This window comes from Colletotrichum orchidophilum (genome assembly GCF_001831195.1).
Source record: "Colletotrichum orchidophilum strain IMI 309357 chromosome Unknown Scaffold_65.1, whole genome shotgun sequence".
Classification (NCBI taxonomy): domain Eukaryota; kingdom Fungi; phylum Ascomycota; class Sordariomycetes; order Glomerellales; family Glomerellaceae; genus Colletotrichum; species Colletotrichum orchidophilum.
The window spans coordinates 33,967-48,173 of NW_019173021.1; the positions used below are offsets into that span (position 1 = coordinate 33,967).

The following is a 14,207-nucleotide window of genomic DNA, read 5'->3' on the forward strand; positions in this document are numbered from 1 at the left end:
AGGCTTTGACCTTGGACATTGGAAGGGGGGGTCCCATCTGCAAGATGCGCCGTAGGCATGGCCATCTTGCCATCAGTCGTATGCAGGTCAGGGAGGGCGAGTAGCAATGGCGGAAGATACTGGGGAAACGCTGCCTCTCGGATCGAGTCATCGCCACCCTCCATCCATTCCGAAAAGTTGAGTAATGATAGATGTTTTCGCGTGATTCGGATTTTCTGGAAGAATATGCATCGACAGATCATCGGTAGGTAGACAACACATCGACTGCATGGCTGCAGGTGGAGAAAACCTGGCGAGGTTTGTTTGTTGTTGTTGGAAAATGGCATTGCCATGGCCTTGCTGGTCTCCCACAGACAAGCAGTCGGTTGGCCGAACAAGACGGGAGGAATACGTGAGGTTGGGGAGCTATAGCTCGGTCTTTGGGGCCCAGAGCGGCAGGTTTGTTGTGATAAGCTGCATAGAATCTTGCCGTGCCCTCAAACTCTGAAATCCAACATCAGAGAGTTGCGTCTTGGGAACGGTATCACCTCGGTGACCGCAGGGCACTGACTGTCAAGCTGGGTTGCTGCCCTGAATGGCGACGGGCGGAAGGCACCAAACAGGCCATCCTGGAAAGGGCCATCCAACGCCCGGGGCAGCTGGAGCACTGGGCTGGAAGACAAGACCAGGAAGGCCCTACCTATGTGCCTATCTCCGGCTGAGGTATCCGTACCTTCCACTGGTGGGACGGCAGGAAATAGAGCAGAAAAACACACGCGTGCAGCGTGCACAGCAGTGGCGTAGGTAATGGTGGGGATACAAATTGACTCTACCTAGCCTGCACCTGCGCCGCACCCCGTCATCATGGAGGGGCACCACAACGACACGCTTTTCCACCCTCAGTGCTCCCCCCGCCCCAACCCACCCCCCTCCTTACCCATCCCCCCTGTCGGCCATGTTCAAATAAGGACTTCCACCTGCGCCGCATCTTCAACGCTTCGCACATCCCACCTTTCCCCTCCCCGCCTGACACCAAACAAAGACGCCTTCTTTAATCTAGCCCGTCGTGCCATCCCCAGCCGTCCTTGGGGATTTCGTGGTGGTAGAGTCTTCTGCACCTCTTAGGTTCCCTTCAACCTTAACATCGACAGCTTACGCCCGTCTGGCCAGTCGGAACGCTTCTCGACTCTTACTCGTTCTTGACTGGGTCTGTCTTCGCTGACGCGACACCGCTACTTATATCTGAATCCGTATTTATCTTACCTTGGACAACAAAGTTTGCCGGCTGCCACAATTACAGCCAGTACGACCACGGCCAAAAAAGACACCTTAGCTGAAGAACCGAAACGTTGCGCAAGGCTGTGACGACCGCCTGAGAGACCGGGGTCTTTCGCTCCCGTCCTCGTCAGCTGCCGAGACACACGATGCCTTCAAAGTCTCGACAACTTGCCTGAATTTCTGTCACCCCTTTTCTGGCTCTCCAATTTTCCGAATATGAGCGAATCACGCAATATAGAAGATCTTTTACAGACGGGCTTCTTTACAACCTCTAGGGCTAAACCTCCCAAGCAGTAAGCCCATTCGTGCTCGCCTCTCTGATGTATATCACGTCTTACACAGGTGACAGACCTAGTACGGATGCTCCGGCTGTTCCTCCTCATGTCTCCAGCATCTCTAACATTACCCGACCGACCTCCAGCCAGGATCCGCTGGTACCAAGGTCCTTCGACCCGCCACTAAGGCTCACCCGTCGCAAACACTTTCCGCCCCCGCCAACCGTCGAAGATGAGTCCGAAGCACTCCGAAAAGAGCACGGCAGCGCTGCATCGCTCATCAGCGACGCCGAGCCTCCATCGCGCGGTGACGCCGATCAATACCCTATCATAATGGAGGTACACGAACACAATCCCGAACGTCGATTCGTCCTGGTGCCAAAGTCCGCGAGCGCTACAGAGGATGAAGATTCCTCTGACGACGCCAAGGCACGCGCTGCCGAAGGTTCGCGTCCTGCAAAACCTGAAGGTCAGGGCGACTACGGCGCAAATTACGAAGCGAACACTGGCCGGAAATACCGGGCGCCTCCCAATGAGGATCTGAACCACCAGAAGCCACCAGATCTTGAAAGGAAGAAGAGCAGACAAGATCTTCCGCGTATCGAGACTGATGTCAAAGACGAGCAAACCCGGCCTCGAAAACCCGAACGAAAAAAGTCTGCGACTCGTGTGGAACAGCAGTCTGGCGATTACTTCTCACCACAAGACGACAAGAGACAGCCCAAGGAGCCACTTCTCTCACCACAGGTGATCAAGCACGCGACAGGTGGTCGCGAAAAAGCGTATTACGACTACTCGCAATCTAGTCGGAATGGTGCACCGCGGCCCCAGAGAAGCCGTTCGAACCTGGCCGATGATGGCAGAAGGTTCGACGACAACTATGCACGTCAAAACTCATCATCGAACGCGCCGCCGACACGCCGCTCAAACACTAACGTTGATTCTCCTCCCAAGGAGTCGAGAATTGCATCCGGCGACAGGGTCGGCGAATCTCCTCGCTATCAGCGAGAACGGGTGGTCCCACGTGGCGAACGGCCACAAAAGAAGGATCCGTCTCCGCCGTATGAACGTTTAGACCGTGAGCGGGAAGGTGGTCCGAAGCGGACATCCGATTTCAAACGTGACACTCCACGACGTAGGGATGATAGTGGCTCCAGCAGCAGCGATTACACGCAAACACCACGGACAGCCAATATCCGACGGAGAAAGTCGATCGTTGATCAAGAAGACAAGGACATATTGCTGAGTCCTGCCCAACTCAGGCCGTCCCAATCGGCTAGGTCGAGATCGCGGCCTCCCCCGCCAGAAGCTGTGATGCCGTCTCCACGAGTTTCCACAAAGTCATTCGCTGACGACATTCCGCCTCCCCCTCCGCCTCGTTCTTCGCAAACATTCCCGGTCACAAGAGAAACCAGGGACAGCGGAGACGCCAAAGAGAAATCCGTGCCTTACCCTGAAGACGACATGTTACCCAGAGTAAGCCGCCTCAGCGTCCGCGATCCAGAGCCGCGTCCTGGGAGAGCGCGTTCACGGTCTCGTGCATCCACCTTCAACAATCCAGTGATAGTTCCAGCGGTCATGCCTGCCATGCCTGCTCCTGCTGGACCACGGAGCCCTACAGAAAAGAGAAGGTCGCCTGAGAGAAGGGCCAATTTGAGTCAAACAATCCCGCCAATGGAGTCGTGGCCACCGGCCAAGTTTGATCCGACGAAGAGTGCGCCGGTCGTGGATGGGCCGAGAGGTAGCTACCGACGGTATTCGCATGATGCAGACCGAGGGGGCGTGTCTGATTTCCCCGACTGCCCTCGAAAGAAGGGCATTGTAGGCAAGGCCGATTGGCTAAGTCTGCCAAGGTGTGACAACTTCAACATTTGTCCCGACTGCTACAATGGGGTATTCCTCAACACCGAGTTTCGCAACGACTTTATGCCCATGTTGTTTCGACCGATGGACAAGCCAGTTGTTTGCGATTTCGGGTCCATTGGATGGTATCACATTGCGTGGCTGTTGACGTTGAAGAATCGCCTGACGGATTTGCGCCTATTTTACCAGGTTGCCAACGTCACCAGCAAGGCGACAAGTAGCATTCAACCATGTTCGGGAGATCGTCGAAATACCCGCGTCTGGTACTCGATCAAGAATCCGTACACACAAACGACGATGCCAGAATTCACCGTCTGCTACGAATGCGCCAAAACCATCGAAGCGCTCCTGCCAAACCTGATAGGCCTGTTCGTCACGCTCCATCCCACGGCGCAGCCTACGAGAAGCGTATGCTCCATACATTTTAACCCCGATCGAAAACGTTTCGTGATGTACTTCGATGCTCTGGAGACGACTTCGGATCTCGCACTCGCAACAACCCAAGCGCCCAATATTGGAAAGCTTGTGACCGACATTGAAAACCTTTCCGTGTTTGCAGAGTGCTCCAAGGACAACCCAGTCTATGATCAAAACTGGCACGCCATGCAGTTTCTTCCCCAGTTCACCGTCTGCGGTGACTGTTTTGACGAGGTGGTCGCTCCTCAATTGAAAGACGGCAACGTCATTGCGAGGAATTTTTATGTGAAGCCACAACGCCTAGAAGAGGCGTCGTGTCAGCTGTATTCTATCAGAATGAGGGCCGCTTTCGACAAGGCCTGCCGCCGTAATGACCCCAAATACCTCGAGACCAAGGTGCTCGAGCGGCAGAAGATTTTTGCGGAGACGTACAAGAGGATGGCCAAACTAGAGCAGGAGAGAACCCAGTGGGCGCGGGAGGAGAGCAAGAAGCTGCTCCAGGAATGGGAAAAATGGGAATGACGAATGCGTATGAATGAAATGAACATGAGAAATGGACGAGTTGTGTGGGAAAGCTGGGAATCAGCTTATACCACGGCCTGGATCGCCGATAGAGCTTCTAGGAAACTTATGAATAAATGGAGAGATGAATCGTCTGTACGAAATTGGAACAGCCGTTGTGATAGTCGTAAAGTCGGGTACAATGTAACACTGTGATCCTTCTCCCCTCTCCCGGGGTTCGGGGTCAATGCAAAGACAGTAGGTTGACACTGAATGTTAGCGATTAGGACTCATTGCTCAAGTAGGGTGTGAATTAAGGTTCCGAAGATAGATTCACGCATGTATGTGAGACACGATGCCTCGGATCAACCTGCAGTCTTTACTGAAGGCAATGTTACTAGGTAAGGTGGTAGGGAAGGCTTTTGGAAGTTCGCTCGGCTGTTTGGGCAGATGCTGTTCGTCAAAGACAGGAATCACACAAGCGAGACGACGGTCCAACAGTCTTCGAAACGGAAGAAATCGCAGATCGGCTGCTGCCACAACTCTGCCGCTTCTTATTACAGCCCCATCAACACGCAGAGATTGGATTGGTTTCGATGACTCGATGACACCTCGTGGACTTTGCGATGCGGACTTTGGTATATTCCAGGAAACGAACAAGGTCGGCCCGCTCGTCCTCAACCAACATGTTCGTAGGTAGATGAAGTAGACCAGTGCCCACATGTCCGGAGCAAAGCAAAAGTAGATCCTCGCAACTCAGGATTCGCGGTCCATGAGCTCAACAGTCGTTTGACTGACCCCGCCTCGTTCGATCCATATCGGAAGGATTAGCGCGGAGAGAGAGGAGGGGGAGGGGGTGTCGAGATAATTGAGATATCTGTCCCCTCCTTTTATGAACCTTGGTGTATTGCGAAAGGGAAAAAACCCTGTATATGAGGTGCAGACTTTTTTTCTTTTCTTGGTAGGTAAGGAAAAGCCACAACCATGGACCATCCCAAAACATTGCCAGACGAAACCGAAAATAGTCATGCGGCGGTTCCCACCGACGGGCGGAAGAGATGCGAGAGGGTGTGACGCACGGGCCAGTCTTTAGGGGGTTTGGTTAAATGGTTCAGATTATCCTCGGCGTGCATGAGTGACAGCCAACTTTGCCGAACGTCAAGAGAATACCTTACCTACTAATTAAGGTACAGCAAGCAACATCGGATTCGCGCCTACACGACTGCAAGTGCATGCAGCTATGCGTCATCCAGTGTATTCCTTCTCGTCTAACCACACCCCAAAGGTCGGATCACAGCCCGCAGAACCTCCAATTTTAGAGCATGAGGAAGATGATCGGTTCTCCATTTCTCTAATACGAATTCTGTATCGTGAACTGCTCATGATGGAGGCCCCAACTCAGGGAACCTTTCTCTCATCCACTGCAAACCACTCCCTCCACCGTGTTCACAGAGATCTAGATCTTCAGAGTCTTGGCAAACGAGACAAAAATGTTCGCTTGTCTCTTTTTTTGCTTTCGGTTACACGTTCTGTGGTCGCAAGGGGGTTCTGCGGCCAATCTTGAGACGGAGAGGCTGCCAAGTTCGAACCGCAACGGTTTCATCTCTCCCAGTACCCGAACGCACAGCCTCGCTCGCCTCGCTCTGCCCACAGTCCCACCTCTATCATCGCTGTCCACGGCACCCGGTCTTTTGAACAGTGATGTCTGTGCAGGTCCCCGGCGGGAGAAGAAGACACAGAGGAGAGGAGTGGAAAAGGGGTGGAGAGTTCATAGCGGTGCGACACGATGGCCAGGGCGCCTGGGGTTCGGAAACGTCGTGTACGGGGGTTGACGCAGCAGAAAGTCGGTCTCGAGGTTCGACGTTCGACGAAGTCGTCCAAACTCAGTCATGGGGGCAGCATCCCCTCCTTTCTTCCAGTCCTCTCCTGTTCTCTTCACCTTGTTCTGGTCTCTTCTCTTTTTTCCCACCCTTTTCGTGCTCCACCTGGGCTTCGTTGACCCGTTCGTCTCTGAAGCATTCCTATCTTTTTTTCGTCAACGCGAGACCGTTGCGAGGACTTGGTTACAGGTCTATTCCATTCTTTACTCCTGGTCGAGTGTCTCTTCGTGTTTGAGTTTTAAAGGCTTTTCTTATTAATTTTCTATCCCTTTGAAGTCCAGGCGACATTTTGAGTAAACGTTGTTTGTTGGTGATTGTCTTTCTGCTATTATTCTTTATTCCTCTATAGCCGACTGAACCAGCCATCTGTCTGTATCAGAGCCAAGATATCGAGCAACAGACATCAACCACGACAGAGCTACCACTGCGGCCTGACATTCCCCAGAGGATCGCAATCTCTACTCCGACGACGACAACTCTACAGCTCGAATTCCATCATGCGGGGGTTCTGGAAGGTTGCTGGCGCGGCATGCCTGCTGGGCCAGCTCACGGACGCGGCTATCAAGATCAACTTCGACCAAGACCAGTCCATCAAGGATGGTGCGAGCACAATAGCCTTCGGCTTGTTGAAGTTCTACACAGGAAATAACACCGGCGACACACCAGGCAACTTACCGGACCCGTACTTTTGTATGTGATTTCATCGACTGAACCTATACCGGAGCTGTTCTAACAAAGCATTAGGGTGGGAGGCTGGAGCCATGTTTGGCACAATGGTGGACTACTGGCGTCTGACGGGAGACGATACATACAACGCGGTGACAACACAAGCACTGCTTCATCAGGCAGGCGATGATGCCGACTTCATGCCAAGAAACCAGACGAGAACGGAAGGAAATGACGATCAGGGATTCTGGGCCATGGCGGCAATGAGCGCGGCGGAAAACAACTTCCCAAACCCTCCATCGGACAAGCCTCAATGGTTGGCGCTCGCCCAGGCTACCTTTAACCAATACGTCAGTCGCTGGGATATGGCGACGTGCGGCGGTGGACTACGATGGCAGATCTTCACGTTCAACAATGGCTTCAACTACAAGAATTCGATTTCAAACGGGTGCTTCTTCAACATTGCGGCTCGACTGGCGCGGTTCACGGGCAACCAAACGTATGCGGACTGGGCGGAGAAGATTTGGGATTGGGAGACGAAGGTCGGCCTGATCACGCCCGACTTCAAGATTTACGATGGCGCCACGGTCGACAATGGCATGAACTGCAAGGAAATCGACACGATCCAGTGGTCGTACAACGCGGGCATCTTCCTCCACGGTACAGCGACAATGTACAACTTGACTCAGGACAAGAAGTGGCTGACGCGGACCGAGGGCGTGCTGACCGAAGCGACGAGCCTATTCTTCAACCAGAGCGCCATGTTCGAGCAGGCCTGTGAGGCCTTCAAGCTGTGCGACCAGGACCAGCAGAGCTTCAAGGGGTACTTGACGAGGTGGTTGGCCGGAACGGCGCAGGTGGTGCCGTCCCTGTTCGACAAGATCATGGGTCTTTTGAGGCCCAGTGCCGAGCTCGCCATTGCCGCGTGCAACGGTTCGCCGGCTACCGGGTACAAAGGTCAGGCCGGCACGGCGTGCGGGTTCCAATGGGTGCCAAAGGGCCACTTTGACGGCCAGGTCGGCGTGGGCGCGCAGATGAACGCGCTCGACGCCGCCATGTACATGCTGGTCAAGAAGGCGGACGTCAAGACGGCGCCGGTGACCGCCGACACCGGCGGCACGTCTGTCGGCAACGCCAATGCCGGAATGAGCTCGCAGCCCAAGATTCCTACGCTGCCGCCGATCGAGACCAAGGATAAGGTGGCTGCTGGGTTCGCTACGACGGCCATCACTCTGAGCATCGTGGCCGGGTGCTTTTTCATCATGAAATGAGAAATGGCATGACAACCTTTTCCCCAGCATTTATCAATACCTATATTCTTGGATGAGACTTTAATCTGGCAATGGCAGGGGATGAGGCGTTTTGGGAAAAGACCTGCTTTGATAGCAGTCTGGCATGACACACTGGAATACAATGGAATTGGTATGTGGCCAGCAACCAATGTACAGACCTCTATCCGAAAGAAGGTTCGGGTTTACGAAATAACCTTCAAATTTTTACATTTACATTTACATATACACATTTTATCTTCATGGTATCGATTCGTTCCCCGATGCTTCGTCACCTTGACTTCCCCCACGGCCAACATGGACAACATATCGGGAGCATACGCACGCAGTCGCTACGCAGGGCACTCGCTAGTAGATAGACGAAGAGCGCCTGCGGTGCGGTGCCAACAAAATCGAAAATCCGAATTAGTGTTGGCTCTAGCACGGTAGCAATTGCTGTCGTGAAGCGCTCAAGTTCGACTCCCTCTCATTTGCTTTAGCCTTGCGGGAGGTTAAAATCTCCCAATTCGTACAGTGCAGAGTAACTGGTACCACCATTGGCGAGACCCCGGGGCGCTTGCGCTTGCCGCATGAGGTGACATTCCCACCCCCGCGCGCCCCGCATACATACACCCGACCCCGCGGCGCGGAGCTGCTGGGAGAGGGCCTGAGAATCAGAACATTGGAGTGAAGGAGTTCGGGTGGGACGTCATGGTCGTCCAATGGCTCGGTCTCTGGGGCCGACTTACATACCTTAGTCTCGGGGTACTCTCCGATACCTTATGAATGAGAAGGATCTCTCTCCTCATCCCCCCTCTACTCTTACCATCCCCTCAAATCCGTGATTCACAGGACAGTTTAGATCATTGGCTTTTTCTCAACTTCATAAGCATCACGTGAACTTTTTGAAGCTCGAGAAAGCTCCCATCTTGTCTGGCATTACATCACATCATCCCTACTCGTCAGGAAGAATCACTCGGCGAAGCATCTTCTAACCAAGAGAATATCCGAAAAAATGTCAGCAAAACACTTCATCAACGACCCAACCAAGCTGGTCAACTCGGCCCTCCACAGCCTGACCCTCACAAACCCGAGTCTGGCCCTCGACAAGCCCAATAAGATCATCTACCGCAGGCCAACGCCCGATGCTAAGAGGCAGGTCTCCGTCGTCTCGGGCGGCGGCTCGGGTCACGAGCCCTCCTTCGCCGCCATGGTCGGCCAAGGTCTCCTCTCGGCCGCCGTCGCGGGTACGATATTTGCCAGCCCGAGCGCCGAGCAGATCCGGACGGCCGTCGCCTCGCGCGTCGACACGTCAAGCGGCGTGCTGGTGACCGTCATGAACTACACGGGCGACGTGCTGAATTTCGGCATGGCCGTGGAGAAAGCCCGCGCCGCGGGGCTCGAGGTCGAGATGGTTGTCGTCGGCGACGACGTCGGCGTCGGGAGGGCGAAGGCCGGCAAGGTCGGAAGGAGGGGCATCGCCGGCACGGTGCTCGTCCACAAGATCGCCGGCGCGCTCGCGGCGCAGGGACGGCCGCTGGCCGAGGTCGCCAAGGTCGCGAGGCTGACGTCGGAGAACCTGGTCAGCGTCGGCGCGAGTCTGGAGCACGTGCATGTCCCCGGCCGCGCGGTCCCCAGCGGAAAGGACGAGGGCGCACTGCAGCTCGGCGAGGCGGAGCTAGGGATGGGTATCCACAACGAGCCCGGGTCCGGCCGGGAGAAGGCGGACCTGCCGGGGCTGGTGGGCAAGATGCTCACGCAGCTGCTAGACCAGGGCGACAAGGATAGGGCATTTTTGAACGTCAACTCGAACGAGGTCGTGCTGTTGATCAATAACCTGGGCGGCGTGAGCGCTCTGGAGCTCGGGGGTATCACGGCCGAGGTCGTGGCGCAGCTGGAGGGCAGCTACGGCATCCACCCCGTTCGCATTCTCAGTGGAACGTACATGACCAGCCTCAACGGCCTCGGCTTCAGCATCTCGCTGCTCAACGTCGTCAACACAGACATTGGCGGGCCGAGCATGATCCAGCTCCTGGATTACCCCACCGAGGCCACCGGCTGGTCGTCGCCCGTCCTCAAGGAGACGTGGGAGGCCAAGAACCAGGCTACGCGGGAGGAGGCGGCCGACGCGGGCCAGGCGACGAAGGCTAGCGATCTCAAGTACGACGCTGCTGCGGCCACCAAGGCTGTCACGGCCGGTTTGCAGAGGGTTATCGCGGCTGAGCCCGAGGTTACTAGGTATGATACCGTTGTCGGTGACGGCGACTGCGGTATCGGTCTGAAGAGGGGAGCTGAAGGTAAGACGGCATAAACTTCCCCTTTCCGTCCAAAGTGTCACAGTACACAGTCCGCTAACGAAATTGATCATTATCAGCCATCCTCAAGCACATCTCAGAGAAGCCCCTCACAGGCGACGCCGTCGTAGACCTCGCCTCCGTGGTCCCCGTCGTCGAGAACACAATGGACGGCACCTCGGGCGCCCTTTACGCAATCTTCCTCAACGCCCTTGTCGGCGCCCTCCGCGGCCTGTCCCCCGGCACCGCGGACGCCAAAACCTGGGCCGCCGCCCTGAAGCAGAGCAGCGACGCCATGTCGCGGTACACGCCCGCTCGCCCGGGCGACCGCACGCTCGTCGACGCGCTGCACCCCTTTGTCGAGGTCCTCGGCGAGACGGGCGACGTGAAGAAGGCGGCCGAGGCGGGGCACAGGGGCGCGGAGAAGACCAAGGGTATGAAGGCGAGCCTGGGGCGGACGGTGTACGTCGGCGGCTCCGGGTTCGAGCAGGTCCCTGACCCCGGCGCATGGGGATTGAGCTGCTTCTTTGCCGGGTTGGCGGGCATTGAGGGTGAGGATGGATGGGAGAAGCTGTAAGGAGAGATGCTGTTGGGTCCAGCTATCCAAGAGGCTTTTCTAAATGTTTAGTAGTAATTTTCCTGGGTTGGTTTGATAGGTGATTCGGGTTTGGGGGGGGGGGATTTGTGGTTGCACAAGGCTTGGAAATCCGGTAAAATGACCCCATAGCGCAAGGGAGAATGAAAGAACCCAAATGATCCATTTTGTCTTCAACGCCTATCTCATCCCATTTTGAAACAAAAACCACTTTACCGTGGGTATTTATGCGAAACTTGTTCCTCCCAAGTTTTTGGTTCGTCCGCTGCTCTATCCCTCTCTCACTCGTGCGTACAGAGGTACAGTGAGCATGCACCAAGTTGCCCCCAAAAGCAAGTGCGTCTCATTCACGGTTCCGATTGATTACTCTCGGAAATATCTCTTCGTTTGGCCGGATAGCGTAGGTCCCAATCCTTCCCCTTTTCTCGACCCAACGCGTTGTGTGCGGTCTCGACGTTTTTCGTAGAGGGCCGTATGACAAGACTAACACGCTGAACGCCTTCACGTTCGCAATCCTTGGAATCGTTCAGCTCAAAAGAACCAGGATGACACTGTCACCGCGGAGGAACCTATGTAGACGTTAGCCTCCGGCTCTTTAGCTGTGGATGCGACGACAGCGTGGACTGACATCTTGCTGATGAAGCGGTCCTTGTTGACGGGACGGCCCTTCTTGCCATTGGCAAGGCGCGGTGTCTCTGTCCACATCTCCTATAGTATTTCCAACGTCAGCCTTGTTCTTCGTTGCTTGTGGCGGTAGACGAAGTAAGAAGGCGTCGCACCTTAACGTTCTCGAGGACCATATTGCAGTGTCTGTCAAAAGCCTTGACGCGCGCGAGGAGCTTGCGGTTGTTTCTGATAGAGATGAGGACTTGGGTATGGCTTCGCACGGCGGTCTGGAGGATGGAGAGGGGTCCAGCGCTGAATTCGTGCTCTTCGAGCTGTGCGATCTCGTACTCGGTCAACTCATTGCGAGACTTGGTGAGGAGCTCTCTGTAGATTCACGTGTTAGTCTCAATAGGGGAGCATAGATACGAGGGGTTAAGAATTGATACGCACTGAATCTTGGGATCGGTCGACATGATGGCGGTATACTGGCGGTAATGGTCGTGAAGAGTGTTGGTGGTGTATGTCGCGACAACGTCTTTGCACGCAGGCTACAGCAAGGCTGAAAGAGTTTGGCGGTCTCGCGGCTTACTGTGATGGCGCTCAGGTGTTCTGATTGGCCAACTAGACCAGTGAAGTCGGCGCTGGAAAATGTGTCCCCGTCCAAAGATACAGGCGAAGCTGCACTGGAAAGCTTGCGGCGAGTCGCAAGGTTTAGTGGGTTTTCCTACCCTGGCGCAGCTTGGTCAGTGCACTGGTAGTTCCCAAATGCCTTACCGGACAGACCCATGGTTATTCTCGGCCTCGAATTTGACGTGGAGAAGAGCTTTGGAAAACCATTCCCGCGACATCACCTAAATCGAAACTCCTTTACCGCACCCCTTCCCCTCCCTCCCGACCTTCTTCCGCAAGTCCGCTATCCCTCAGTCGATGCATCGCTTGTCCTAGACGAGCGCATTGGCAGCTGGCAGTAGACAAATGTTCTCGAGGACGATCGCACTTAGAGCCGGGCCGGCAGCGTTAGCTGCTCCTTGCCGGAGCTGCAGCAAGACCTTCGGTATGCCTCTCAGAGCCAAGATTATCGGCGCGGAGGCCTCTTCACGCGCACAAGTGAGTCTTTAGCACTGTCATTCATGCGCATCTCCAGCGACATTGACTTACATTCCCTCAACAGATGTCGACCAAGATTCCGAAAGAGTTCAAGGAGCAGCGCCACGATGACCCTGACGATGTCATGTTCAACAGCCTTTACGGTCTGAGGACCATTGAGCTCAACCGCCCGAAGAAGCTGAACTCTCTGAACGGGAGCATGATTCGAAAAATTCTGCCGAGATTGGTCGAGTGGGAAAAGTCGGACCTGGCAAACGTGGTGGTCATGAAGGGATCAGGCGAAAAGGCCTTCTGCGCCGGTGGGGACGTCGCTGCACTGGCAAAGTACAACCAGGACCAGGATGGATGGAAGGAGAGTGCAAAATACTTCGAACTCGAGTACAAGCTGGATCACTACATTGCGACCTATAACAAGCCCTATGTGGCCTTCATGGACGGTATCACGATGGGTGGCGGTGTTGGATTGAGCATTCACGCGCCGTTCCGTGTCGCCACTGAGCGCACACTCTTCGCCATGCCCGAGACCACGATTGGTTTCTTCCCCGACGTTGGTGCCTCATTCTTCCTGCCCCGAATGGCTGGCTCTATCGGCACGTACCTCGCCCTGACGAGCGAGAGGCTCAAGGGCGCCAACGTCTACTACTCCGGAGTGGCTACCCACTACCTGCACTCGACTTCTCTGCCACAGGTAGAGTCCCGTCTTGCCGAGATCCGATTCCGCGACCACGACTCACTGGAGAAGCGCCTTCAAATCATCAACCAAACCCTCGAGGAGTATGCTACTGGTCTTCCTCACGATGAGCCCATCCTTCTTGGTGGCGAGCTGCGCAAGGCCATCGACCGTTGCTTTAGCCAGAGCAACCTCGGCGCCATCATCGAGGCTCTTCGGGCTGAAGAGGGTGCAACGAAGCGCTGGGCCAGGAAGACAATCGAGACGCTGCACAAGCGGTCGCCGACCGCTGTCAACGTCGCGCTGAGACAGATGCGCATCGGTAGCAGTTGGTCAATCGCCGAGACTTTCCAGCGCGAGCACAAGATTGCAACCAGGTTCATGCAGCACGGCGACTTCACCGAGGGCGTGACGGCGTTGCTAGTTGAGAAGAGGGCCCCGGTATGGAACCCCGCTACACTGGAGGAAATCACGCCTGAAATGAACGTTACGGAGCCCTTCTTCCAGAGCGACGGAGACGACATGGAGCTGCTGAACGATCGGGACTACCAGGAGTACCCGTACACATACTTTGCTCTGCCGACCGAGGCCGAGGTACGAAGTGTCGTGCTCGAGGGCCAGCACACGCCCAAGGAGGTCGTGAAGAGGATCGCCGCCTTGAAGAACAATCGCCAGGGCGCTGCGGAGGTAGTCAAAGAGATTGTGGAGCGCAAAGTCATCGCGAACGAGGATGGCCGCTCAGTCTGGGTCGACGAAAGCCAATAGATGATGGTATTTCGAGACGTCACCGGGATAATTTCCAGGTGTG

At 55.3% G+C, this 14,207-nt stretch overlaps 5 protein-coding genes across 5 annotated transcripts; 4 read left to right on the plus strand and 1 right to left on the minus strand.

Moving 5' to 3' along the window:
* Positions 1–1,473: 1,473 nt before the first annotated feature.
* On the plus strand, positions 1,474–4,334 carry CORC01_07886 (uncharacterized protein; the record flags this gene model as incomplete). The annotated part of the gene is made up of 2 exons (XM_022619521.1): positions 1,474–1,550; positions 1,607–4,334. 2 exons carry the CDS (start codon positions 1,474–1,476, stop codon positions 4,332–4,334), a joined length of 2,805 nt encoding a protein of 934 aa, XP_022473896.1.
* A 2,356-nt stretch (positions 4,335–6,690) lies between these two features.
* On the plus strand, positions 6,691–8,130 carry CORC01_07887 (glycosyl hydrolase family 76; the record flags this gene model as incomplete). Its single annotated transcript, XM_022619522.1, has 2 exons — positions 6,691–6,883; positions 6,938–8,130. 2 exons carry the CDS (start codon positions 6,691–6,693, stop codon positions 8,128–8,130), a joined length of 1,386 nt encoding a protein of 461 aa, XP_022473897.1.
* Positions 8,131–9,142: 1,012 nt separating this feature from the next.
* On the plus strand, positions 9,143–10,998 carry CORC01_07888 (dihydroxyacetone kinase; the record flags this gene model as incomplete). The annotated part of the gene is made up of 2 exons (XM_022619523.1): positions 9,143–10,424; positions 10,502–10,998. The coding sequence occupies 2 exons, from the start codon at positions 9,143–9,145 to the stop codon at positions 10,996–10,998; spliced, it is 1,779 nt and encodes a 592-aa protein (XP_022473898.1).
* Positions 10,999–11,542: 544 nt separating this feature from the next.
* CORC01_07889 (LSM domain-containing protein) lies at positions 11,543–12,095 on the minus strand (the record flags this gene model as incomplete). Its single annotated transcript, XM_022619524.1, has 4 exons — positions 11,543–11,585; positions 11,645–11,724; positions 11,796–12,006; positions 12,073–12,095. 4 exons carry the CDS (start codon positions 12,093–12,095, stop codon positions 11,543–11,545), a joined length of 357 nt encoding a protein of 118 aa, XP_022473899.1.
* A 502-nt stretch (positions 12,096–12,597) lies between these two features.
* On the plus strand, positions 12,598–14,164 carry CORC01_07890 (enoyl-CoA hydratase/isomerase; the record flags this gene model as incomplete). The annotated part of the gene is made up of 2 exons (XM_022619525.1): positions 12,598–12,729; positions 12,794–14,164. 2 exons carry the CDS (start codon positions 12,598–12,600, stop codon positions 14,162–14,164), a joined length of 1,503 nt encoding a protein of 500 aa, XP_022473900.1.
* Between the last annotated feature and the right edge of the window lie 43 nt (positions 14,165–14,207).